At 56.9% G+C, this 26,768-nt stretch overlaps 3 protein-coding genes across 5 annotated transcripts in view; 2 read left to right on the plus strand and 1 right to left on the minus strand.

Annotated features, from left to right (window-relative positions):
• The first annotated feature begins 2 nt into the window (after positions 1 to 2).
• On the plus strand, positions 3 to 4,266 carry RPS18 (ribosomal protein S18). Its single transcript, XM_066614855.1, has 6 exons — positions 3 to 87; positions 844 to 942; positions 2,515 to 2,601; positions 3,282 to 3,383; positions 3,872 to 3,963; positions 4,157 to 4,266. The coding sequence occupies exons 1-6, from the start codon at positions 85 to 87 to the stop codon at positions 4,230 to 4,232; spliced, it is 459 nt and encodes a 152-aa protein (XP_066470952.1). The 5' UTR covers positions 3 to 84; the 3' UTR covers positions 4,233 to 4,266.
• Positions 4,267 to 8,591: 4,325 nt separating this feature from the next.
• RGL2 (ral guanine nucleotide dissociation stimulator like 2) lies at positions 8,592 to 25,808 on the plus strand. Of its 3 annotated transcripts, none has more exons than XM_066615963.1 (18): positions 8,592 to 8,833; positions 9,074 to 9,220; positions 10,004 to 10,087; positions 10,177 to 10,367; positions 12,971 to 13,030; positions 14,015 to 14,294; positions 14,796 to 15,011; positions 15,101 to 15,204; positions 15,507 to 15,591; positions 16,476 to 16,538; positions 16,650 to 16,724; positions 17,630 to 17,662; positions 17,757 to 17,878; positions 17,965 to 18,057; positions 18,160 to 18,259; positions 19,734 to 19,958; positions 21,038 to 21,152; positions 24,131 to 25,808. In XM_066615963.1, exons 2-18 carry the CDS (start codon positions 9,104 to 9,106, stop codon positions 24,328 to 24,330), a joined length of 2,163 nt encoding a protein of 720 aa, XP_066472060.1. In that variant the 5' UTR covers positions 8,592 to 8,833; positions 9,074 to 9,103; the 3' UTR covers positions 24,331 to 25,808. The 3 variants fall into 3 exon arrangements, with proteins under 3 accessions (XP_066472060.1, XP_066472061.1, XP_066472062.1); XM_066615964.1 differs by having other exon boundaries at positions 8,592 to 8,689; XM_066615965.1 differs by lacking the exons at positions 8,592 to 8,833; positions 9,074 to 9,220 and adding an exon at positions 9,771 to 9,893.
• A 586-nt stretch (positions 25,809 to 26,394) lies between these two features.
• The window catches only part of PFDN6 (prefoldin subunit 6), a 1,370-nt gene continuing 996 nt past the window's right edge, over positions 26,395 to 26,768 (minus strand). Inside the window, 1 exon segment of the mRNA XM_066613219.1 lies at positions 26,395 to 26,705. Within this exon segment, the coding sequence (XP_066469316.1) occupies positions 26,422 to 26,705 (284 nt within the window). The 3' untranslated portion in view covers positions 26,395 to 26,421.

The following is a 26,768-nucleotide window of genomic DNA, read 5'->3' on the forward strand; positions in this document are numbered from 1 at the left end:
GTCTGGGCGGGGCGGGGCTTGTTGGGAGGCGTGCGCGCGGCGTCCTTTCTCTTCCGGCGCCGCCAGCGAGCAGCAGCAGCGACGATGGTGGGTGCGCTCGGCGGGGGGCCGGGTGGGGATCCAGCGCCATCCGCCGCGGGGGCGGCGACGGAGGGGTGGCGGGGCGGCCCAGCGGGAGGCGGGCGCCGTGGCTCTGGCCCCGGGAGGGTATTGGGCGGCGCGGCTCTGCCGGGCCCGTCTCGGAGGCAGCCGCGCCCTCCTCCCTCCCCGGGCCGGGACCGGCTCCCGCAGCCTCCGCAGCAGCCCCCTGAGAGCTCTTGGCGCTTCCCGGCACAGCTGCTGGTTGGCGCAGCTGCCCTCGCATCGCCCTGGTGGGGGAGAAGGCAGCAGGCCTCGCCTTGCCGGTTGGCCTTGGTCCTCTGCGCTTGCCTGCCTCGCAGGGCTGCCTGAGGCTGGAGGGCAGGAGCCCTGACCTGCTTCGCCCTCGGGCTGATGCCAGGCCCGGGACTCCTTCCTGACACTGCCCTGCACCCACTGAAGACGGGGAGCCTCGGCCAAGGGCTGGTGGGGCAGCTCTGGGCAACTGGGGGCTGCTTGTCTGGTCTTGGTGGGGCTGCAGAGAGTGAAGAAGGTGCCCCTCAGAAGCGGACTTGCATGCCTTGCGGGGGAGTTCTGGGAGACCTTCCCAGGTGCCGTCCATCCCTCCATGAATCCTCCTCCTTCCAGAAGGGCCCTCTGGTGGCCCCAGAGATTTTGCTCCCAGCCCAGTTCCAGTGCAAGTGCTGAGCCTCGTCCGGACTGGAGCTGAAATCTGGCTGTGCTTTTTCTCTCTCCCCCTCGCAGTCTCTTGTAATTCCAGAGAAGTTCCAGCACATCCTCCGAGTGCTCAACACCAACATAGACGGGCGGCGGAAGATCGCCTTTGCCATCACCGCCATCAAGGTCTGTGGGGCTGAGCGGGATGGGGGGCTTTGGCCTGGGACTGCGCATGAAATGTACCTTTCTCGTGTTCTCGTCAAGGAAAGTCTGCCTGATCAGGCCCATGAAGGTCCATCTTATTCTGGCGTCCTGTGTCCTCCAGAGCCGCCACCAAGCAGAACTAGAGGCATGTGGGCTGCTTCTGCCCTGCTGCCTGGCTGCATTCTTTGGCCCTTGCCATGCTTCTGATAGTTCCCTCTGGGGCCCCCCCACGTTGTTGTGTTTGGCAAGGCCTGTCTTCCTCCCTCAGAATGAGAACTCAGCCCTGTAGAGCACACATCTCAGGGTGTGCGTGGCAGGGAAGCAGTGCTTAGTTGTGCAGCTTAATTTCAAGCTGAAATTAAATCTGGATAAGACAGAGGCTCTCCTGGTTCGGAAATCCTCGATGCAGGTGCTGGACTATCGGCTTGCGCTGAATGGGGTTGCGCTCCCTCTGAAGGAGCAGGTCCACAGCTTGGGGGTCCACCTGGACTCACAGCTGCTCCTGGATTCCCAGGTGGCGCCCCTGTGGGGCTGCCCCTGAAGACGGTTCAGAAACTGCAATTAGTGCAGAATGCGGTGGCCCGTGTGGTTACTGGACGTAACCAGGGGCTACATTATCTGCCCATTCGTTTCCGGGCCCAATTCAAGGTGCTGGTTTTGACCTTTAAAGCCCTATACTGCTCTGGGCCAGGCTATCTTAGAGATCGCCTATTTCCGTACAATCCGGCTCGTCCTCTAAGGTCATCAGAGAAGGCCTTTTTATAAGTGCCGCCGCCTAGGGAGGTACGTGGGGCGGTGGCAAGAAATAGGGCCTTCTCAGTAGTGGCACCAATGTTATGGAGTTCCCTTCCCCTTGACTTGAGAATGACTCCCTCTCTTGAGACTTTTGGGCGAGACCTGAAGATCCTTCTGTTTAAACAAGCCTTCTGAGTTCATGGCCTTTTTAACATCTCTTCTACATTTTTTAGTATTTTTTTACTGGCTTGATTCCTTATGATCTGCTGCTATATGCTCTTTTTTATCTGACTACTGTTTTTATCATTTCTGTCAATATGTTTTTATGTTTTTATCTGCTTGCTGAATGAATGTTTTAATCTGTTTTTAACCGTTGTAAGCCACCCCGGGTCCCTTTGGGGAGAAGGGCGGGGTATAAATAAAGTTGTTGTTGTTGTTGTGACTTGGCGGAGCAGCCTTCAGACCTTTTCCTGACAGCCTTGCCTGTCCCAAAGCTCCTTCCGTAGGAGTGACCTTCCTTCAGCACCTGCCACAGTGGCTGTCCTGAAAGGTTACAGCAGGCCCTCATGTGTTCCTCAAGATACAGCTCCCCAAAGTCTGCTTGAACCTGCTTCCCATGCCAAGAGTGTTCATGGTTGGGAAGTGTTGGCTGGGAGGCCTCTCTGGGCCACAGTCTGCTCTGCCAGCGCACAGGAGGCCACTGACGAACCTGGCCTAGTGTGGGGTCATCTTCTCCAGTTCTGAGGGCTTTGACTGCGATTCCTGCGGGGCCCGACCCGACCTCCTAACCACTCTTTCTCCTCGTGCTTTTGCCTGCAGGGTGTGGGCCGGCGTTATGCACACGTGGTGCTGAGGAAAGCAGACATCGACCTGACCAAGAGGGCTGGTGAACTCACTGAGGATGAGGTGAGGGGGGGTCCCTGTGTTTCCCCACCTGGCTCTGGGTATTAGGGGTGTGGCAGGGCCTTTCAAGGGGCCACTGCCTTGTGCACACAGAAGTGGGGTGGGCAGGAGTCTGGCAGAAGTGATTTACGTGGCTTGTTCGGCTAGTTGGGGTCAGGGTTCTGGGGCACAGCTTGGTGGCAGAGCAGATGCACTGCATGCGGGTCCCTGTCTCCAACAAGCCTGTTCGGGCAGTGGTGCCACTGAGAGCCTGGCCTACCCACAGGTGCCTGTGGCCTGGTCCCCAGCTGGTCACTGGCAGCTGACTGGCCTGTGTGCATCAGAGTGCTGTGGAACGTGTGGCTGAATTGCCACCTGGTGTTTGGCTCACTGGCCACACCTGACCTGCAAGCCTCTGGCATCCCGTAACTAGTCTGGCTGTGCGTGACCTGCCCTGACTGGCAGCAGCTCTGCCTGGGGTTGCTGCCAGGCATTGACCTGAATTGGCAGCCTGGGAGAGGCTGGAGGTCTAAGCTGCACTGTTCTGAATTGCACCCTTGGCAGGCTGAGGGGGTGGTCCACCCTGCAAACCCAACTCTGACCCTGACTTGGTGGCCCCCACTGTTGACCAGATGGCTGTTGCTGTTCGGGGAGAGGCCCTCATTGCAGGACTCACATTGTTTTCCTTCCTGCCCCCCCCTCAGGTGGAGCGCGTTATCACCATTATGCAGAACCCCCGGCAGTACAAGATCCCTGACTGGTTCCTCAACAGGCAGAAGGATGTCAAAGATGGGAAGTACAGTCAGGTGAGTCTCCTGTTCTTGGAGGCATACCTGCAACAGATGAAGGGGGTGGTCCTGTCTCCAGACCAGGCTGCTGCGGAGTGGGGTTGGTGCAGTTTCAGGCACTGCAGCTCAAAGGGGCAGAAGGGATACCAAGGAGAGACCCAAAGCAGATTCGAAGTTAGGCTGGGCTGCAGGACACAAGAGTGCGATCACAGCCTTTGCGTGGAGGGGAAAGTGGCTGCTTTGAGCCCCACAGGTGCCTTTAAGCTTCTTTTTGGAGGGCTGGTTGCAGCAGGTTGCAGAGTCCTTTTCAGCAAAAGTCCCACAGTGAAGCTGGAGGGGTAGGTCAGGAGTGGGGCTGGGCTGCTGGCTGGGCCTGTTTTCCCCCTCCCCTTTTTTTTATTCTGTGTCTGTTGCACTGGGGAGGCAGAGGTCCTGCCTTCTTCGGGTGGAGAAGGAAGGTCCTTGCATGAGGCTACAGCTCACTCCTTCCTTCCTTCCCCTTGAAGGTATTGGCTAATGGGCTGGACAACAAGCTCCGTGAGGACCTGGAGCGCCTGAAGAAGATCCGGGCCCATCGCGGCCTCCGCCACTTCTGGGGGTAAGAGTGGAGGGAAGGGTGGAGTGGCAGCCAAGCAATGGGAAGGGCAGGTGCAGGGGAGGCTTGGAAAGCTGGTCCAGGAGGCTGGGCTGAGCGGCCAGCTCTCAGCAAAGAGGGACTGGAAGCAGGTGGGTGGAGAAGGGAGTGCCGTGGCGCTCCCACTTGAAGTCACGCCCTGCTCTTCCTCCCACAGCCTGCGTGTCCGCGGCCAGCACACGAAGACCACTGGGCGCCGAGGCCGAACTGTGGGTGTGTCCAAGAAGAAGTAAATTTTCTCTGTGCAAATAAAACGTGCTGTTCTCAGCCTTCCTGCCTCGTCTTTCTGCGGACGGGGCTGTACTTTGCTGCTTCAGCTGCTCTTTATGGGGGGCACCTTTTGTTGGCATGGAACATGGCACCCCTTGATCCCCAGGAGGCTGCTGTTCTTTTTTCTGGCATACTGACCTAGGCCTGACACGGTTGTTGGCATCCTTCAGTCTCGGAAGACTATGGTGTCACGCTCTGAATGGTGGTTCTGGAACAGAGTGTCCTCTCCAGTGCGCGAAGCCTGGGTAAAGTAGGTATGGAGGATAGACTGTTACCCATGCAGCAAATCCCCCCTCTCCACGTCGCTGAAATGGTCCAATGGAAAGGCAGAGGCCAATATGGTTGGTTCCAGCGGCGTCGCAGGAGTTGCCAGAACGTGACTGTGTTCAGCCATGAACTGCCTCAGGGACTCCGGCTCTGGATTTTGCCTCGTGGTTGACTCCTGAAGCTTCTTCCATAACTGGATGTAGCCACAAGGCAGTGGAGGTTTGGGATCAGAGTTTTCCTTCTCTCAGATGAGCTGCCTTCCCAGGCTGACGAGTCCCATCTACCCGGTGGCTGTTTAGTCGCCTCTTACGACAAGTACAGCCAAACTGAGGGCCTATTCTTATCCCCAGCCCCCAGGGGAAACCTGAGCCTGACACGAAGTGGCACTAAAATGATGTCAGGAGGTCCCTCACCAGGTCTAGGAGGAGGCTGTGCTTAGAGGCCTGTAAGACAGCAGAGTTGGGGGCAGCCTCCGACATCATCCTGTGCCTCTGGGGGATCATGTAGCCCTGGTTGTTTTAGCAGCGTTCTTTGGTAGCCTGGGCTACTGTAAATTTTGGAATAGACCCTGGTGGATGAGAGATCTGCAGGCTGAGTCGGCCAGAAGTGGCTCTGCACGTCCAGGTGCTTGGCGTGTTCTTGCTGTCCCCAAATCTGAGCTTGCAACCAGGAGTCTGAGCAGGTCTGTCTTGGGAGTAGGACATGCTTCCCCCTCCATGCAGGTTGTCTCCCCCACCATTGGAGGGTGCATTGCTGTAGCTCCCCTTGCACCAGCCCTGTGCCCAGAGTGTGAAGGGGCCACCTTGTGAAGTCTGTGCTTAACCTGCACTTTCAACGTGCCGCTCCCATTTCTGAATCCAGCTCCTTGGATTCAGTTTGTTTTAAATTACCCCCTGGCTTTTGCAGTAATGACGACAAACTGCTACTTCTGGATCACGTTTTAGATTGCCAGAGGCAGGGGTGTGCGTGCCTAAAATACTCCCTGGCATAGAGAGGGCAGAGCTGCCCATCATGTCCCCGCCTCAGATTGTGCTTCTGCCATGAGCTCTGAAGGAGGCCCCCACCACAACCCCTGCTTTCTCAGTTTCAGTGCAAGTGACACATCAGTCTTGCCCTCTGCGGTTGTGACCTTGGCATTGAGATGTGTGAAGGGTTTTGTGTGTTCAGAGAGCAGGACACAAACGTGACATGGTGTGGCTTACAAGGCTGGCTTCCTGCCTGATTTTCTGCTATAGAAAGGAAATTGCAGCTGAGCCCTGCAGGATGTTTGCCTTTGAGCTTGGCAGCAGCCGGAATTCATCTCTGCCCACCTTGAGTTGTCATGACAATTTTTTGGCAGCTGAACTGGCAGGGATCCAACCCCTGGAACTTCAGTTGGGGGGGGGGTGCCCTTTGTGCTGAGGAAGCTTCACCTGTAGGGCTGTCACTTCAAAACAGGAGTCCAGTCAGCAAATCTGTTGCAGTTGTGGAGTGTCACTTGTTCATGTCATGAAAGCAGTATGGAAGAGGTTAAATAGGAAGCTGTTGTTGCTGGTGACGCAGCCCCTTCCTGGAGACAGGAAACTGGGTCTCCATTCTCTCCCTCACCCCTTTCCTGCACTGGAGAGAAGCTGAGGAGTAAATTCTCTGGAGAAGGGTGTGTGCACAGCACTGGCTCTGGATTCCAAGAATTTGGCTTCAGAGAGTGACTGTTCCTGAAGTCTACTGTTCCCCAGCCCTGCTTGGCCAGCATGTTGCCTTTGGGAGGAAAGGGAACGGCCTGTCAGATTGCTGTGTGCACAAGGCCCCCTGCTCCAGCTCCTGTTTAGGGGGGCCTGGAAATGGTCTCTTCCTGTTGGAGTCCTCCCAGAGCCCTTGGAAAGGGCAATGTGGGGGGTAGATGCCACAGCTGCTTGACAGCCCAATCTTATACATGTGTACTCAGAAGTCAGTCCCGTTAGAGTGAATGGCACCTGCTCCCATGAAAGTGTGGATAGGATTGGGCTGTGAGGCTATGCCTTTGGGTGATCAGCAAGTCTCCAGCTAAGCTCTTTCTCATTCAAGTTGGGGAGGGGGCTGCAGTTTAAGGGGTCAGGCCCTTAAAAATTGGAGTTTCGTTCCAGTTTGCTGCTATTTTTGATTCTCCAATTCAGACACAAACTCTAGGAGGTGGTTTGCAAACTGGCTCAGCTCCAGTGTTGGTATCTATCAAGCAGAACAACATTCAAGCTGGACCTGCAATGCTGCAACTCAAGACAGTCGAGAACGTGAGAGACTGTTTTTAAATGAGTTGAGCAGATAAAAAGCTGGGAACATGCCCTGTTTGGGGTAAATACAGTGGCGTAGCCAAGGGGGTAGCAGTTGCACCGCGCATCAAGCTTTAGGGGGGCAACAACAAGCTGAGCTTGACACTAGTGACCAAAATTGTGAAAACCTTGGTACGTATGAATAATACCATCATGTTATATACCATTGGAAAGGTAATTTAATGTAGAATGCAATGAAACAAACGGCACTGGAATATCAGTTTTCTATCAAACGTTATGGCCAATTAACCAGAAAATGTAAACAAACTGACTTGTGGAACAAATGTGGATTTGCTTAATTCCAAACTGACCTATGAGACTGTTTGTTCTGAGTGCCAATGAGATGTTATTATGATTCAGCACGGAACCAATAACTTTTTATTTATTTACTTAATTAAATTTGATTTTGTCATGCGGGGGGGGGGCTACAAAATCTTCTCTGACCCCAGGTTGCAGATGGATGCCTTAGCTATGTCATTAACTGGGGGAGGGAGCTGAGCAAGTGGGTGGTGAGCTGCTGGGGGAGGAGGTGAGCTCCTGTCCCAATTCTCACTTTTAAAAAAGCCTGGGTGTGATGTCACTTCCAGTTGTGACATCACTTCCGGGGCAACACCGGGCTACACGCTCATTAGCTATGCCACTGGGTAAATGAGAGGAGGGCAGCAGGAAGAACTAAATTGCTGAGGAAATGCAAGAGGGGTCCAACCTGGAGGGGGGCAGCACTTCCCTGGAGCCCCACGTGGGCTCTGGGGCCCTGCCTGGCTGCCCTGCACCACCATCTATTTTGCTTTTCAAGTTGTCCCTGGAAACAAGGTTCTCCAAACACAGACATCACCCCTCAAAAGATTCCCCTGAGGCCTGCTCACTTTCGTTACTGAACAGTCACCCCATTTTGTGTGGGGGGGTCTCAGTTCCAGTTCAAGGCGGCCAAGAGGTTTGGGTTTGGATGTGGATTCAGCTCCTTTTCCTGCAGGAAACCTCGGGGCTCAGCCTGGCTCTCAGCTGCTTGGGTGCCAAAAGTCCTGGCAGCACCTCCAGTTACGAAGCAGATGTGCCTGCAGCAGAGGCAGCCCCCCCTGCCTAGGACCTTGGGAAGCTGCTGAGCTGGTGGGGTCGGGCCAGGTGGCCAGCAGCCTGCCTCTAGAAGACAGTGGTGGCAGGGCAGGGGCTGGAGGTTCCAGGCCCAGCAGTAGCGGACAACAGAAGGCCCTGCCACTGGACAACCTTGCCCGGGGGAGTGGCAGGGCTGGCTTCCTTTTTCCCTGCCTGCTGGTCAATGGCCAGCTACTGGGGTGAGGAGTCTCCCCGGGGTCTCTTCCTGCATCCTCCTCTCTTCGGGCGTGTGGGGTGCTTCCCCCTCCACTGGCCAAGAGGGCTGTTCTGCCTGCCTGGACAGGCGGGCAGGTGGAGGAGATTCTGACTGGAGGAGTGGACCGGGAGGCTCAGGCACCAGAAATGACACGAGGGAGGGTCGGGTTCTGGACCCGCCCCACCTTCGCGCCTGTCCAGTTCTGCCAGTGGGAGCTCAGCTGGCTCCAGTCCCGCACTCTGGTGAGCGCCCCCTGTCGACGTGTCCCCCCGAAGCCAGTCCAGTTTCCACGTGCTCCGCTCTGCGCGGCTCCGCTTCCCGCTCCAGCTCCGGTTTTTGCACAGAACCCTCGTTCAAAGTTCGCGCGACTGCCCCGTCTCTGGGCGCTGGTCCTGCGGTCCCTCTCCGCGGATCCAGTTCCAGGCTTCCCCTGTCCGGGCTTTCTCCCTGCCCGCGCCCCGGGCACTGCCCAGCCGAGTTCGCCCGGCAAGGAAGAAGCTCGCGGCGAGGGCGCTGCTGGGCGCGCCCGATGCCGCCCCTCCCGGGCACCCAGGCGAGGGTGAGGGCGAGGAGAGCCCGCGGCCCCGGGGCGGGAGGGGTGCGCAGAGTGCTGGGGGGGCGCCCTGAAGAGGGGCCGAGTTCTCGGCAGGGACGGTTCGGAGACCGGCTGCGCTCGGCCGCAGGAGCCGCGTAGAGCCTCCAGGTGCGGGCGCAGTCTATCTCGAATGGGCGCTGGGGCGCAGCCGCTGAGGGTGCCTGGCTCCTCCCTGACCGGGCGGTGGAGGGGCGCGGACCCAGCCTGGGCCGGTCCAGCCGCGGCGTATTCCGCTGGGTGGCCCGTCGTGGGGGGGGAGCCCTGCCCTGCCCTGCGGACCTCTTGGGGGCTGCACTGGGGCTCTCGTGCAGGGCTGGGCAACAGGCTCCCTCTGCCCTCTCCCCCCAGCTGCCGTAGGGAGCGGCAGGAGGGGGCCGGATGCTGCACCGCTCGCTGCGCCTCCTGCGGGACCGAGGAGAAGACTCCGGCGTGACCCTCAGCGCCTTCCGCAGCCGCGTCCCTGAGTCGGAGCGCGGCCCCCCCGCCCTCGAGCCGGTGAGTGCCGCGGGTGTTAGTGCCTCGCCCGCGGGGGCGCGGTCCGCACGCCCGGCCCGTGCAGACGTGCGCACCTGCTGCACGCCACTGAGGGGCTGCTCCGGCCGTCGAGGAGCGCCTGCCAGGGGCTGCGCCGCAGAGGCGTTCCTGCCGGCCCGGCTCCGTCTGCCGTCGGGCAGCAAGCCGGCTGCGGATGGCCCGGGGTGGTGCCGCCGGACCCCGGGAGGGGGCGATGCCCGTCGCGTGCCGGGCGCGGGCGGGAGCCGCGGTGCTTGCGGCAGATGCAGCACTTCGGGCGCGGGGGGGGGGCTGGAATCCGGTTCAGCCGGTTTTGGGGAAGTCCTTCGGGGCGGGGAAGGGGCGGGCAGGATCCTGCGAGGCGGAAGGGCAGGGAGAAGAAGAGGCGAGCGAGATACCGAAAGGAAAACAAGAGCAGGCGGGGGGGGGGGTCCTGCAGGTTGCCCCCACCTGCCCCTCCTCTGCTTCCCGCCCGCGTCCAGGAAGGGGGTGCTGGAGTCCCGTCGGGGAGTGGGGTGAGCGGGGTGCGGGGTGGCCGGCAGGGGCTGCCACCCCCATGAAGGTCTTCCTTCGCCTGGGGGGCTGCCTGGAGCCTGGGGGACCTGCAGAGGGGGGGCTGCTGACCCGCACCCGCTGGTACTGCCTGCCCTCCAAGGTGAGCTTTGGGGTATGGGGGGGAAGGAATAAGTTGGGGGGCAGAAGGGAGGGGGGTGACCCAGGGAGAGCCTTCCTCCAGCTCCAAGACTTCCTTCCTCCCCCAACCAGGCCCCGGTGACACTGAGGGAGGAGGCCGGAGAGGGTGTGATCTTCACTGTGAGCTCTCGTGCCCCAGGGGGCGGCAGGGGCAGCGTAAGTAGTGCAAGGCACACTGGGTGGGGGGGTGGCGGCCCAGGACGTGGGTGCAGCCCAAGCTGGTCTCTTTCTCTCTCTGTTCCCAGTGCTGCGAGGAGGAGGCAGCTTCCTCCACCCCAGGCCAGGCGCGGGCCCTGAAGGCCGGATTGTTGCCCCAGCTTGTCTGGCACCTCTTGGAGGCTCCAGCGCTCGGAGACGCCTGTTACGTGCCGGCCTTCTTGGCCACATACCGAACATTTGCCACCACCCCCGTGGTCCTGCAGCTCCTGCTGGACAGGTGGGCAGCGAAGGGGGTGGGGTGGGGTGGGGTGGGGGCTCCAGCTGCCTTCCTTGCCCCAGGATGCAAATGTTTCAGATTGACTTGGAGGAGTTCAGCAGATGCTTCTAACCTCCAAGGGTTAGAGCGCTGGGCAGAATTGAGTAAGATCATAAGAACAGCCCCACTGGATCAGGCCATAGGCCCATCTAGTCCAGCTTCCTGTATCTCACAGCAGCCCACCAAATGCCCCAGGGAGCACACCAGATAACAAGAGACCTGCAAGGCCTTCTGGGAATTGTAGTTAAGAACATAAGAACAGCCCCACTGGATCAGGCCATAGGCCCATCCAGTCCAGCCTCCTGTATCTCACAGCGGCCCACCAAATGCCCCAGGGAGCACACCAGACAACAAGAGACCTGCAAGGCTTCCTGGGAATTGTAGTTAAGAACATAAGAACAGCCCCACTGGATCAGGCCACAGGCCCATCTAGTCCAGCTTCCTGTATCTCACAGCGGCCCACCAAATGCCCCAGGGAGCACACCAGATAGCAAGAGACCTGCAAGGCTTCCTGGGAATTGTAGTTAAGAACCTAAGAACAGCCCCACTGGATCAGGCCACAGGCCCATCTAGTCCAGCTTCCTGTATCTCACAGCAGCCCACCAAATGCCCCAGGGAGCACACCAGATAACAAGAGACCTGCAAGGCATCCTGGGAATTGTAGTTAAGAACATAAGAACAGCCCCACTGGATCAGGCCACAGGCCCATCTAGTCCAGCTTCCTGTATCTCACAGCAGCCCACCAAATGCCCCAGGGAGCACACCAGATAACAAGAGACCTGCAAGGCCTTCTGGGAATTGTAGTTAAGAACATAAGAACAGCCCCACTGGATCAGGCCATAGGCCCATCCAGTCCAGCCTCCTGTATCTCACAGCGGCCCACCAAATGCCCCAGGGAGCACACCAGACAACAAGAGACCTGCAAGGCTTCCTGGGAATTGTAGTTAAGAACATAAGAACAGCCCCACTGGATCAGGCCACAGGCCCATCTAGTCCAGCTTCCTGTATCTCACAGCGGCCCACCAAATGCCCCAGGGAGCACACCAGATAGCAAGAGACCTGCAAGGCTTCCTGGGAATTGTAGTTAAGAACCTAAGAACAGCCCCACTGGATCAGGCCACAGGCCCATCTAGTCCAGCTTCCTCTATCTCACAGCGGCCCACCAAATGCCCCAGGGAGCACACCAGATAACAAGAGACCTGCAAGGCTTCCTGGGAATTGTAGTTAAGAACATAAGAACAGCCCCACTGGATCAGGCCACAGGCCCATCTAGTCCAGCTTCCTGTATCTCACAGCGGCCCACCAAATGCCCCAGGGAGCACACCAGATAACAAGAGACCTGCAAGGCCTTCTGGAATTGTAGTTAAGAACATAAGAACAGCCCCACTGGATCAGGCCATAGGCCCATCCAGTCCAGCCTCCTGTATCTCACAGCGGCCCACCAAATGCCCCAGGGAGCACACCAGACAACAAGAGACCTGCAAGGCTTCCTGGGAATTGTAGTTAAGAACATAAGAACAGCCCCACTGGATCAGGCCACAGGCCCATCTAGTCCAGCTTCCTGTATCTCACAGCGGCCCACCAAATGCCCCAGGGAGCACACCAGATAGCAAGAGACCTGCAAGGCTTCCTGGGAATTGTAGTTAAGAACCTAAGAACAGCCCCACTGGATCAGGCCACAGGCCCATCTAGTCCAGCTTCCTCTATCTCACAGCGGCCCACCAAATGCCCCAGGGAGCACACCAGATAACAAGAGACCTGCAAGGCTTCCTGGGAATTGTAGTTAAGAACATAAGAACAGCCCCACTGGATCAGGCCACAGGCCCATCTAGTCCAGCTTCCTGTATCTCACAGCAGCCCACCAAATGCCCCAGGGAGCACACCAGATAACAAGAGACCTGCAAGGCTTCCTGGGAATTGTAGTTAAGAACATAAGAACAGCCCCACTGGATCAGGCCACAGGCCCATCTAGTCCAGCTTCCTGTATCTCACAGCGGCCCACCAAATGCCCCAGGGAGCACACCAGATAACAAGAGACCTGCAAGGCTTCCTGGGAATTGTAGTTAAGAACATAAGAACAGCCCCACTGGATCAGGCCACAGGCCCATCTAGTCCAGCTTCCTGTATCTCACAGCAGCCCACCAAATGCCCCAGGGAGCACACCAGATAACAAGAGACCTGCAAGGCTTCCTGGGAATTGTAGTTAAGAACATAAGAACAGCCCACTGGATCAGGCCACAGGCCCATCTAGTCCAGCTTCCTGTATCTCACAGCGGCCCACCAAATGCCCCAGGGAGCACACCAGATAACAAGAGACCTGCATCCTGGTGCCCTCCCCTGCATCTGACACAGCCCATTTCTAAAATCAGGAGGTTGCGCATACACATCATGGCTTGTACCCCGTGATGGATTTTTCCTCCAGAAACTTGTCCAATTGATTGCTTCATGGATGAGTTTCTGTTTATGGCCCGAGGACTCCTGTCCTACAAGAAAGTGGTGTCAGTGGGGTGCAAAAGCCCACAGCCTGCTGCCTGCCCTCCTCAGACCTTCTTTTTTCCACGCAGGCTGCAGACGCTTGCAGGGCCTGGCTCGGATGTCACTCCGGACACAGCAGAGCTGCAGCGGTGAGTGGTGCCCCCCCCAAGACCCAGTGATCCTTCCCATTCCCTCCTCTCCTCTCTGGGTTGGTTGCTCAGCTTTGGCTTCTCCCAGTCATTGCAGGCTCCCCTACAAGCTCCCCCTTCCCCAAGCAAGTCTGTGGAGGGCCGGTTTAAATTAATACAGCCAGTGGTGTAGCTAAGGGGGTGCAGGGGGTAGCAGTCAGACCAGGCATCAAGCTTTAGGGGGGCAACAAGCTGAGCTCGACACTAGTGACCAAAATTGTGAAAATCTTGGTATGTATGAATAATACCATCATGTCATATATCATTGGAAAGGTAATTTAATGCAGAATGCAAGGAAACAAACCACATTGGAATATCTGTATTCTATCGAAAGTTATGACATTAACCAGGAAACGAAAACACAACTGGCTTGTGAACAAAAAGTAGATTTGCTTAACTCCAAACTGACCTATGAGACTGATTGTTCTGAGTGCCAATGAAATGCTATTATGATACAGCATGGAACCAATAACTTTTTATTTATTTACTTAATTAAATTTGATTTTGTCATGCAGAGTGAGGGGGGCTACACAATCTTCTTTGACCCCAGGTAGCAGATATATGCCTTAGCTATGCCACTGACTGGGGGAGGCAGCAGAGCAAGTGGGTGGTGAGCTACTGGGGGGGGAGGAGGTGGGTTCCTCCCAGTTTTCACTTTTTAAAAAGCCCGGGCGTGATGTCACTTCCAGTTGTGACATCACTTCTGGGGCAACATTTTGAACTTGGCAGCGGGCTACACACTCATTAGCTACGCCACTGAATACAGTGAAGGCAGGCTGTATGTGCTCAGATGCGCTGCTCCTCCAGCCCTGAGGGTCTTGGCCTATCCATGGCTCACATTTGAGCACTGCCTTTTCATGTTCTCTCCCCAAGGGTCCCTTAACCTGTTCTGGGGGGCAGGGCCTGGGAGTCTGGGCTCACAGCCTGGGCCTCTCCTCCTCACAGCGCACTGGGGTCCCTGCTCTGCTCTTGGCTGGAGGGGCACCCCAAGGACTTCGCAGAGCTGGAGCCTGGCCTGCAGGAGGCGCTGCTGCTCAGGCTGCGCTGGGCCCTCGGGGATGGTTCGGGGCCTGAGAAGAGCTTGTGTGCGGCTGCAAGGGGGACGGCCCCCGCTGCAAAGGAGGAGCCTGAGGAGGGCATTTTGGACGACGGGGACCCCGACCCCCACTACATCCTGGGCCTCCAGGCGGAGGAAGTGGCTGCACACCTCACCTGGCAGGACGCGGTGAGTGGGGGGCCAGGGCAGGGGTGCAAGGGGCTGCCAGGGGGCCTCATGCTGGAAGGGGTACAGTGTTTTCCCGCCTTGCAGCCCACCTGTTTTTTGAGGCATGGTGGAGACGTGCAATTGGTGCGAGGAGGGTGGGGGAGGGGCTTTCTTGCACACCCGCCACTGAGAGTGAGGAGCTCCTTCCCTGGGGGGCAGAGGACTCACGAGGGGTGTCCTTTGCTGCAGGGTTCTTTGACCCTGGATTGGTCCACATGCTTTCCAGCCCAGCCCTGTCAGCAAGAGGGCAGGAGCTTGTCAGCGTTTGAAGCAGCGGCTGGCTGGCTGCCCGTCCCTGGACTGAGCCTTTGTTCTTTGGCCACAGAATTTCAGGGAACACCGAAGTATGCAGTTGGGGAGAGCCGAGTCCCAGTGAGGTTCCAGTCAGTGGGCCACTCTTGGGTCTTGTGAGTGGGTCGGGGGCCGTGTCCCTCTGCCAGTCTCTCTTTGTGCCCTCCACAGGAGCTCTTTCTCCACCTGGCCCCCCACGAGTGCCTGGGCTCCCTGTGGTCTCAGCGCGTCAAGAAGGGCCACGAAGGCGCCTGCCCCACTGTCCGGGCGACTGTGGCCCAGTTCAACCGGGTGGCCAACGCCGTGGTAGCCTCCTGCCTGGGGGACACGGGGCTGCGAGCTGCGCAGCGGGCCCGGCTGCTGGAAAAGTGGATCCGCGTGGCAGAGGTGGGTGCCCGCCTAGGCGGGAACTTGGCCCAGGGAGAGGGGAGTGGGTTGGAGGGCCCCTGCAGAGGATCCTCCTCTACTCCTCCCAGGAATGCCTCTGTCTTCGGAACTTCTCCTCGCTCTATGCCGTGGTGTCCGCCCTGCAGTCCAGCTCCCTGCATCGCCTGAAGAGGACCTGGGAGGAGACAGCCAGGTGAGGACAAGAGTGAGGGGGTGGAGGAGGTCTCCTCCTGATCCCGGAGAGCTTTGCTTCCCCTGCTGGAGTCATCCTTGGCTCCAGGGGACTGAAGGAAGAATTGCAGAGGCCTCTCTGAGACCCCCTGCAACCCACCCCTCACTCCAAGATCCAGCACCCCTCGTGGGGGAAAGTTGTCTCGTTTCCAAAAAGGGTTGGGGGTTTCTTGTCTGCAGTGTTGAGGGAGAGGGCGGTAGGCGTGTCCAGAGGCTGGTCTCTGTGGGTCTAGTCCTCCGAGCTCCCTTCTGTCTGATCTCCAGGGATTCTCTCCGCTGCTACGAGGAGCTCTCCTCCGTCTGCTCAGAAGAAGACAATTACAGCCAGAGCCGGCGGCTCCTCTTTCAGGTGGGGGGACCCACAGAACGTTTCCTTCCTGCCCTGCCCCACACACCCCCCTTCCCACAGCCTGGCCCACCTCTCTCTCCATGCAGAGAGCTGGGCATTCTGTGAGTGGAAGGAAGAGGATAGAGGCCCCACAGGTAGCTCTGCCCTTGTAGCACAATTGGTTTTGCAGGCAGCTGGGGAGTTGGGGTGGGCGGGGAGAGAGTGGGGTGGGAGGGCAGGAGGGGCTGTGGGGGTGATTCCAGGTCTTGTGATTCTGACATTGCAAAACTGGCAGGAGGCCAGTGCCTGGTTTTTGAGTCTGCCCCGTGCCTGCCCCTTCTCAAATCTGCTGCCCTTCTCCGTGGCTGCATCTGTGTGTCTCTGCAAGCAGACGAACAGGCTCGCAGTGCCTGCTGGGCTGCCAGAGTTTGCTTCTCCACTGCTTTGGTCCCTAGTTCAAGCCTGACCCTTGCCCCCCAGGACCTGGCCCTGCTCAGCCCTCTCCTTCCCGGGGCTGTGGGTCCAAGTCTGATTTGGGGGTCCTTCCCACTATGCAGTGAGGCTCGCTTCAGAGCAAACGTCCCAGGGCTGTTTGGCAGTGGAGCAGACTGCCCAGGGAGGTGGTGGCTTCTTCCTCCCTGGAGATCTTCAGGCAGAGGCTCGACAGACAGACCCCTGCTGGAGATGCTGTAGCTTAGAGATGTGGAGGATTTCCAGCCACAGTCATTGGCGGCCTTCCATTTCTATGATTCCTGTGATCAACGTTTTACCCAGCCTGCAGGGGGCAGACCTGTGGTGCCAATGACTGCCAGACCTTACCCACTGATGCAGGACTCCAGGTGGAGACTAGGGTGGGCGTGCTGACCCCCTCCGTACCCCCTCCCCTTTCTCTCCCTGCCCCCCAGGAAGCTGGTGCTGATTCCACCCAGCGGAGGCACCAGCAGAGAATGTCAGAGCAGCGTCTAACGGTGAGGCTGGGCTTGGGAGTGTGTTGGGGACCTGGAGACCGAGCCAGGTGGACTGGCGGGGGGGGGGCAAAGAAATGTTGAGGCCAGTGGCTGAAATCTCCCTCCCTCCAGGGCGTGGTCCCGTACCTGGGGATGTTCCTGAAGGACCTGGTGATGCTGGACACAGCAATGCGGGACCAGCTACAGGTGAGCCGGGGTGGGGCAGAGAATGATGCAGGACCCCTCTCCTCCATTGGGCTCTGTGTTCACCCCCCACCCTGCACACCCACAAGGGCTCCCTTGCTGTTCTGGGTGTGACATCCTACCTGTGTGGCCTCTCCAGCTCTTTTGCCCTATGGAGGACCTGGTGGCATCCCAGGGGCTTCCAAGTGCACTCCTTTACTCTGGAGCATCGGAGAAGGCCCTCCCACCCCCTTCAAGACTCTGCCCCTTCCTTTTTTCCTTTCCTGATCTCTCAGAGTCCTGCCAGGAATCTACACACCTGCTGGAGTGCTGAAGAGAGAGAGGGCAGGCAGAGAGTGGAGGAGGGTGTGTGAGGGCAGTTGTGGGAGGAGGCGCAGAGCAGTCCTTCCCTGGCACACAGAAGGGCGCAGCAGGTGCAATCCCTGGCTGACAGCATCTCTGGGAAAGAGCCCTCCGTCTGAAACCCAGAGAGCTGCTGCTGATCAGTGCCAACAAGGCTAAGCTTGGTGTCCCCAGGAGGGCCTGCCTCTGGCAGCTTCCTGCACATGTGCCAGTGCTGGGGCTGCAGGGGCTTCAACTGGAGCTGGCCCTTCTGCTTGGAACTGAATGGGGGGGGGTACCAAAGCTGCTGCTCTTGCAAGCAGAAATCCCAAGGGGGTCTTCCCCAGCGGTTGGCAGTCCTCTCTACCAGAGGCGACACCTTCAGAAAGCCGCACCACCCCAGGCAGCAGGCTTGGCGGCCACTCGGAGTCCTTGGCTGATGCTGTTCTGAGTGTGCGTGAGGCTCTGTGCAAAAAGTTTTAAATGATTCCCTGGAACGAGGAAGCTGCCGTTGTTTGATGTTTTCTGGCGTATTCTGGGGAAAGTCGCACCTTCCTGGAATGACGGCCCCTTTTCTCTTCTTGCAGAACGGATACATTAATTTTGAGAAGCACCGCAAGGTACTTGCCTCATGGGGGGGGATGCAGTGGGGCCCCCTCTGTGCTGAGAGCAGCAGTTTGGTGATGGGAGTTTGCCTTTCCTTCCTCCTGGCAGGAGTTTGAGATCCTGACCCAGCTGCGCCACCTGCAGGCCAGCTGCCGCAACTACACCCTGAAGCCCAACCTTGTCCTCCAGCGATGGCTGCAGCACCTGCCCCGGCTCAGTGAGGCCCACAGGTGGGAATTGTCCTGTACACCCCCCCCCCACTGTACATATGCTGCAAGTGGGTGCCTCTTGCTCTGACGCCCCTCCTCTTCCTCAGCTACCAGTTGTCGTGTGCCATCGAGCCACCCGGGGAGGGCACGACACCCGCCAGGCCCGTGAAGCCGACCCTGGTCATTACCCGCTGTGCAGAGTGAGTAAGGGAGAGAGCGGTGGGGAGGGTGAAGGGCGGTGGGGGAGGGGAACAGGAAGAGTGACGTAACCAGGTTCCTTCCCCCTTCCACTTTTTCTGCAGCCTGCTCTGCTCAGTTGGAAGGAGCCCCATCGTTTCCTGGGACAAGCCCAGCCCTTCCCAGGCTCCGCCAGACTTGCTGCTGCCTCCACCGCTGGCCCAGGTGACTGAGGGACAGGGCCCCTTCCCTGCCTCCCCAACCCTCCCTGCACCTGAGCGATGGGGGAGGTTTGTGACTGAGAAGCGACATATCTGCAGTCAAGCCACAGGGCGTGGACTGGTACTTGGAGCCCAGCTGCAGTCTTGCGCTGCTCTTTGGAGGCCTGATGGCAGAAAGGCTCCATTAGGTGGGGGTGGGAGTGCTCATTCTCCCTCTGAGGCCCATAAATTCTGGGTCCTGAACCTTCTTCCTCCGAATGAGAGGAAAGAAAGGTAAGAACAAACCCAGTTCAGCAGACTGCACGGGCCCTGCTCTGCTGGACCAGACTCGAGGCCTCTTCCTGTTTCCAGCCTGGCCCATCACAGGCCCCACACAAGGCACACGCAATCCCTGCTAGTCATGGCTCTCCGGCAGCTAGTGTTGCCCCTGAGACTGGAGAGAGCACATGTCCAATCACAGGCAGATTCGGCTGATGCTTCTCACACGGACCCCCTCCTTGCGCACTTCTGCTGTGGAAGCCTGCCGTGAGTGCGCATGCTCCCCACAGTCCCTAGTGCAAGGGCATGAATTGGGCTGGGGCGCAAGGACTGTGTGTGCTCTCAGCAGACTCCCAGTGGAAAGCGGGCAGAGATTTATTGTCCAATCCAGCCCCGTGAAATGAAGAAGTTGTCGCTGGCTTTTTCTGTGAGGTTGTAAAGGGGGTCACTTTCTTAGTTTTCAACCAAAAATGGAAATGGGGGGAGAGAGGCTCACAAGAGTCCATAGCTCAGCAAGAAATCCAGGTCCTTGGCGAGGTTACGGTGCCAGCCAGGCCCCTGGTCTCTGCCCCTGCGCCTCTCTGCCTGTGCCGAGAACTGAGAGCGGCACTAAAAGTGTTCATGGTGGAGGCCCTGGACAGAGGCACTGCTGACCCCTGAACTCTGCATCGCAGCGGGCCAGCGCTCCTCTTCCTTGTCCTTCTTTTCCAGCTGCAGGGTCCCCCACCTCCCGCCAAAGGCTCCCGCCCTTCCCTCTTTCTCTGACCAGAAAGTGTTTCAGGGGGGCACGGATGATGCAGGTGGCTGATGACGAGTTCTCGAAGTCCAGCCTGGTCCCGTCCTTCATGCAGATGAAATTCCCCATGGAGCTGCTGGGCAGCACCTGGAAGAGGGAGGACCTTTTCCCGGCATTCAAGACCCTTGTTGAAGTCCTGAGCTGGCCCTGAGTGCAGGCTCTTCTGGGAAACAAATCTCCCACGTGGTCTTATCCCTAGGCAGGGCCTCCTTGATCCCCAGGACCGAGGGAGAGTCCCTTTCCCACCACCTTTCTGGCTGGTAGGGCTGCTGGGGAGGGGGGGCCTTCCTTCTGCACACAAAAGCTTGGCCCTGATCTGCAACCCCTTCCTGACCCAGTTGCCCCTCACCTCTCTGCCTTCCCAGTGACCTGGCATTCCTGCCCCCCTTGCTGTGCTGACCCCCATTCTCTTTCACTGGTCCAGCCTGTGAAGTGGCCCTCGGTCTCAGCTCTGGATACTGCCCAGGAAATCCCTGCGCCTGAGGGCCTTGCCCCCCCGAGGGGCTTTGTCCGGGGACACAGACGCTCTGCTTCTTGTGGAACGGCCTATCCTAGAGCCCCTGCCTCGGGGGGCGCCTCCCCCTCAGACTGTCGCATTGTCCGCGTGCGCCTGGAGCTGCAGGACGGCGCCTTCTACAAGAGCATCCTGGTGAGCGGGGCAAGCTTGGGGTTGAAATCAGGGCAGCAGCAGAGACTGCTGGGGGGAGGCTTGGAAGGAGGGTGGCAGGTGCCAGAATGGCATTTTGTGGGCCAGAGCATGTTTGTGGGTTGGGCTGCCGCATCCTGAAAATCAAGGGACAGGAGAAGGTGCAGGCCACAATAATGGAAGGGGGGGGGACACTAGTGGCCTTTCAAAGGGCCTCCCCCCTGCACTTGAATTTGCACACATTGTGGTCACCCACAGAAGCCTATCAAGGGGTCATAAAGACTATCAAGGGGAGTCTCCTTCAAATCTGCAGAGCTGCCTGTTGAAGGATGGAGGGCTGCTGGATTTCATGGCAGCATCCCTGCAAGGGGGCGGGCAGCCACTTCAGTCTATTGCAGCACAACCAGCAGAGGGTCTTGGGTCACTGAAGCAGTGGGGGGGGGGAAGGTCTGTCAACTGGGCATTCTAGCGGTGCTTTCTCCAGGCCTTCCCCCCCCCCCACAGGTGAGTTTCTCCCAATACTGCAGAGGCCCCTGAGGAAGCCAGAGGGTGGGGAAAAAAAGCTGCTGCCCCGGAACACTCCCCCCCCATGCATCCCATGGGGGCCTGGAAGGAGGAGTGTGCATCAAGACTGGGCTGCCTGGTGAGGGAACCCAGCTGCTCCCTTCTCAGCACTGGGGGGTGCTGAGCAAGACACGGCTGAAGTGTCCGCTTCCTGCCTGCCTGCAGTGGATTCAGAAGATTTCCTCAGGTTATGTGTTTTATCTCACTTGCTTCACTTAAAGTTGCTCTGGCAGCAATAATTATTTCGTTGCTGTAAATATAAAATTTAACATACAGTGTTAATTAACTTGCCACAAAAAAAGGTTTGCATGCTTGTTGTGAAGCACAGCTGTGCAGTTTGGCTGCCCTGTTTTGGGGGGGCGGCTGTGTGATGGCTGCTGGGCTGGCACAAAAGGTGAGAAGTGGCACTATGTGCTCCGTGACTCTTGCTGAACTGGAAAGGCCGCAGACGGGTGCCAGTGCTGCTCTCAGGGACGGTCAGGTGACTTCTTGTGGGATTTCGTTGCTGCCCCCTGCAGGTGACAAGCCAGGACAAGGCCCCTGCTGTGGTCGCAAAGGTGCTGGAGAAGCACAACCAGGACCTGAGCCTGGCCCCCAGTTACGAACTGGTGCAGCTGCTGCCCGAAGGCCAAGGTGAGGCCACACAGGGAAGTGAGTGATGGGGGGGAAGACTGCGACTGGGGCTGAACAGTCCCAAATGATGACTGGGCTGCGGCACCTTCCTTATGAGGAAAGGCTGCAGCATTCGGGGCTCTTATCTTGTGTGCTTCCTGAGGTATCTGGTGGGCCGCTGTGAGACACAGGAAGCTGGACTAGATGGGCCTATGGCCTGATCCAGTGGGGCTGTTCTTAGGTTCTTAACTACAATTCCCAGGAGGCCTTGCAGGTCTCTTGTTATCTGGTGTGCTCCCTGGGGCATTTGGTGGGCCGCTGTGAGATACAGGAAGCTGAACTAGATGGGCCTATGGCCTGATCCAGTGGGGCTGTTCTTATGTTCTTAACTACAATTCCCAGGAAGCCTTGCAGGTCTCTTGTTATCTGGTGTGCTCCCTGGGGCATTTGGTGGGCCGCTGTGAGACACAGGAAGCTGGACTAGATGGGCCTGTGGCCCGATCCCGTGGGACTCATGTGTTCTTAGTTGACAGTTGGCCACTGTGGCTTGCAGTGTCTCTTGAGCCACAACTTGGGAACCTCCTCTCGGCTCCCTCCTCACCCCATGACATGAACTGTGATGGAATTAAGGCCAAGGAAACCAGGATAGAAACTGCTTGTTGAAAAGATCTGGGTTTTTCAGTGGATAACAAGCAAAACATGAGCCACCAGCGTGATGCAGCAGCAAAGGCAGTGAATGTGATGATCAGTGGCGTAGTTAGCGGGGGGGTCGGGATGGTGACAGCTCTAGTGACCAAAATCTCTAAAGTTGTGGTTGTTAGGAATAATACCATCATGTTATATACCATTCGATGCATGATTTACAGCTGAATGCAGTGAAACAAACCAAAGTGAAGTATCTCCATTCTATCAAAAGTTATGGCCCAAGAACCACAAAACAAAAATGGAACTGTCTTATGTTAGCAAAAAGTACAATTTCCTTAACTCAAAACAGGCCAATGAGACTGACTGTTCAAAAGACTAATGAGATGATATGACACAGCATGGAACCAATGATGTGTTAGCAAGGTGACAGCCAGGGGAGGGGTGACACCAGGGGTGGATCCAGTGTTTGCGGCGGGAGCAGGAGCACTACCTTAACTTCAGAGCCCAGGTCAACCAAGCAGATAGACTTGGGCTTGTAGCTGAACTTTGAGGCAGTGGCATAGCTAGCAAGGGGCGGGGGGGTGGTCTGCCCCAGGTACCAGCTTTGGGGGGTGACACCACAAATGAGCCAACATTGCTAACATTGCGGAGGTTGTGAATAACCCCATCATGCTATATACCGTTGGATGCAGAATTTCCAGCAGAATGCAATGCAAAACACTGGAATGAAATATCTCCTTTCCATCAAAAGTTATGGCCAAAAAACTGGAAACAAAAAAAATGCATGCAGCCCTATGAAAAGTGAAACCAAGCCATGTCGTGCATTTACTCACGAGGAGGCAAACTTGCCTTAGTCCAGGGGTGCTCACACTTTTTTGGCTCGAGAGCTACTTTGAAACCCAGCAAGGCCTGGAGATCTACCAGAGTTTTTTTTTTTCAATGTTCACGCCATCATAACATATGACATTTATGTGTACAATGTATGTTGGTGTACCTTGAGCCCCACTGAGTATAACAGGACTTACTCCTGAGTAGACATGCCTAGGATTAGGCTGTGAGGCTGCAATCCTAGCCACACTTACCTGGGAGTAAGCCCCATTGAGTACAGTGGGCCTTACTCCCGGCGTTTCCTCCCAGAGGCACCTGAAGGGGGGGGTCGGCACTCCACGATCTACTCATTTTGCTTCGCGATATACCGGTAGATTGCAATCCACCTTTTGAGCACCCCTGCCTTAGTCCATCGGAAAGGGCAGGCTGAGAGGAATCCAACAACACCAGAATGGTTCTTATCCAATGAAAACAGCCCCCAAAAAACACTCAAGAAGGAACTCCCTCCCTCCAAGCTGCGAATGTATTGAGCCCTATGGAAAGTGAAAGTAAGCCACATGTCCACCTGCTGAACACTGATGGCAAAGGGCCTCTGGTGGTGGTCTTAGTGCTCAGGCAGCTTCAGGGGAGAGGAGATGGATTCCGGGGATGGAGCCCGGCTCCAGCACTTTGAACTGAGCCCAGAAAATTAAGTAAGTTCTGCACTACGGGCTCCTGTAAAAAATTCTGGCAGCTGAGTTTTGATCTAGTTTCATTTTCTGGACTGTCTTCAAAGAGCCCCATGTAGGCTGCATTCCCTAAGGCAGGGGTCTCCAAACCCGGGGCCAGATACGACCTGCGGCAAGCCTCTGTCTGGCCCGTGGCCAACCTCTTTTTCCCCTGCAAGCCTCTGACCCACTCAACTGAACATGACCAGAATTCTGCTCTGATTGTGTCTGGAGGGTGTTCCGAGGGCCAGAGAGGTTGAATGAATGAGCCCATTCCTTCCTTTGTTCACTCATCTAAGTTCCATCTCTAATTTATTTAAATTTTATATTTCAATTTTTTTTTCCGGCTCTCAAAACCATGCCAGATATTTGATGTGACCCTCTGGCCAAAAGTTTGGAGACCCCTGCCCTAAGGCACGAATGTCTGTTACTAACAGAACGAATTAAGTGGATGGACAATGGGGCCAGCAGCCTTTACCCCCAAGAACAGCAAAATACAAGCGCAATCAAATAAAAGAATGGAATGGGCATGATCCAGGAGCAAGTCTGGCCTGGACGCTTTTCCTCATGTTGCAAAGGATTTGGTGATCTTCTAAGGAGCACTCTCTCAATTCAGCAACTCAGGTTCTACAAAACTTCTTTTAATTACCTTGACAAAGAGCTGAGATCTGTCATTCCAGTAGAGGACTGTGGCACAGAATAGGAGGGGAAGTGACAAGCTTGGATGAGGGCAGCCCTGCAGTGGGAAGACTTTTCCCCCAAGAAGTCTCTCTGCTTTTCTTCCTGGTCTGCTACCTCGATCCCTTTTCTCTTTTGCAGAGCTGGTCTTCCCTCCAATGGCAAACATCTTCTATGCCATGAACAGCTCAAGCCTGGATTTCATGCTCCGCCCCAGGGGGCTACAGAAGAAACCGCCACCCTCTCCATCCAGGCTCCCCTCCCCACGGGGCAGGGAAATCTGTGCAACTTGCCCCAAAATCAAGGCCACGGGACGCAAGATCGCCAAGGTCCTCTTCTGAGCGGGGTATGCCTCAGGAACTGACAGAGGGCAGACCCCCTCATGGCCTGACACTGGCTGTCCTGAAGCTCACTTAAGACCCAGAGGGGTCATCAGGGCTGGAACTTGTTTCAGGAGAACTATGAGGCTTCCATTGCCTGCCTTTGACCGTGTCTTCTCAGGAGAAAATCTGGTCTCAGGAACCTTCCATCTCAGTAATCTTTCCAACTTGGGGGAGAGGTGCTTTGCACTGAAGCCCCGCTCCCAGGTATGTCCATTTGTGATGATGGGCATATGCATCCTATTGGTGTGGCTGCCTCCCTGTTCTGCACAGATTCTTGCTGGCTTCAAGTTACGCTCCAGCCCTGGTGCTTCAAGTGTGCAGAGAAGGTCAGAACTGTACTGTCACCCTTGGTTACCTCACTCCTGTCTAGGCAGGAACTACTCACATGGTGGTTGTCATAGGACATTGCTATCTAAGGGGGTGGGCAGAATTCTCCATGTCACAGCTGTGGGGTACCTAAAGAGCTACGATGAAGCCAAGCAATGCTTTCTAAAGACTGTGCATTGTTAGCACAGATATGAAGCTGGAAGAAAACTGGAAGCCACTTCTCTGAGCATCGCAGCTGGCTGTTGAGAGGTGGGGGCTGCAATGTGTAGCAGGAGCATCTCTTTGCCTTAACACTAATGCCAGAAAGACACTATGGAGAGGGCCGAAGGCTACAGCTTGAACCTCCCTCCCCCACAGGCTCATAATAGTCTTTCCCAGCTGAGAGAAGGACACCTGTGGGCATGCACTTCTCCAGTAGAAATAGGTTGGGCTTCCTAGAAATAGCAAATGCATCATTATTAGTCATGTCAGCTAAGGCCTTCAGTGATGCCATCAAAAAGCAGCTTGCACAAGTTTGCTTTGGGAGGGCCACATATTGCCTGGGTGATTGACACATGTAACTTCTCCCAACTCCAGTTCCCTGAAAGCTGGAGGTTTTGATTTCTCCGGCAGGCAATCAGGTTTCCCAGCCTAAGCTGTTCATTCTCTCTCTCCAGCTTCTCCGCTTCCAAGACCTATCAGCCGCCAATCCTCCCAGGTTTCATAACACTTCTTCACCTACCACACAGAAGATCCACTTCCCCCATGCCCCACAGAGGCATTTCACATTTTATGGCATAGTTAAATACTTTACAGTCTGCTTCTTTTTAGAAAGCAGCTTCTCTCAAGGGACCATTAGACAGGGCAGGGAGAAATATAACAGGTGCTTTTTTCTGCCTCTATCTTCATGCTGTGGGAAAGCTGCACCTGGTGGCTTGCTGTTTGCCAATGTTGCTGTTCAAGCCATAGGGGGGAGACATGGGTAAGGACCATAGCAGGAGCGGTGTCTGTCCTCCTCTCCATTAACCCTTTTTCTCTGGCAGGAGAAAGCAGGTGCTAAATAACAAATGTGTCAACTGTATGCAACCCCTCTTACGAGAGAACAATAAACTTGCTATTAAAAAATTAAATGCATGTTTCAAAAGTGAGGCTTTTTTCAGCCTGTAGCTCAGCCCTGGAACCTGGGCTAGCATAAGAGCATCTCAAACCACCTCCTGAGCTCTTTGGAGGTGGCTTCTCTCATAGACTTGGTTTCCACAGAACTCCAAACCACATGAACCTCCAAATTCATGTCCTGGGCTGCCCTGTTTGGAACAAACAAGTTGAATCCAAGGCCCAGATCAGCCTCTGATTTAAGGCACTGAGCATACAAAGGCACCCCGTCTTGGCAGAGCAGTGGTGTCAGACATGCCAGGTGCAGGCCCCTCCCCCCACAGGGGGGTTCAGCTTTTCTGAGCTCAATCTTCAGCTAGAGATGGGCAGCAGGATGGGAGCCCGATGCTCCTGGCTGAGGAGGCCCTTAAGAACAGCTTCGCTTCAGCACCTGACAGTTCCCACGGCCTGCACTGAGAGGGAGCCCTGCTTCCCTCGCTCCTTGGGAGCGCCACCCACTCCAGAGGGGGCACAGCGACGAGGACTGCCGGGGAAGGTGTCCCAACTTTATTTTAACCGAACAGAACCCCAAAATCAGAACAGTAACAGACGGCCCCTCCCCAGTCCAGTCCAGTGGAAGCCAGAGCAGGCTCAGGCCTTGAGGGCCCCCTTGGCCTGGGCCTTCTGGAACTCCTGCTGCAGCCGCGCCAGGGCCTCCCGCTGCTGCTCCGCCTTCTTCTCGCCCTCCTGCATCTGGGCCTCGTGGCGCTTGCTGCAACCAGATCGAAGGGCACAGTTCGTGGGGATTCCGGTCATGCCTGGGGGGGGGCTGCCCAGGCTGCGGCCAAGCCCCCTGCCCTGCACGCTGTGACCCACCGACCGACGCCTGACAGGGCCCCAGCCGGACACACTGAGCGGTGCCCGGCCGGCTTGGGCTGCAGCTCAGCGCAGACCAGTCTGCAGTCTCCGGAAGCCCCCCCCGAAGGGGGATGAAGGCA

This window comes from Tiliqua scincoides, chromosome 2 (genome assembly GCF_035046505.1).
Source record: "Tiliqua scincoides isolate rTilSci1 chromosome 2, rTilSci1.hap2, whole genome shotgun sequence".
In the NCBI taxonomy this organism is placed as follows: Eukaryota; Metazoa; Chordata; class Lepidosauria; order Squamata; family Scincidae; genus Tiliqua; species Tiliqua scincoides.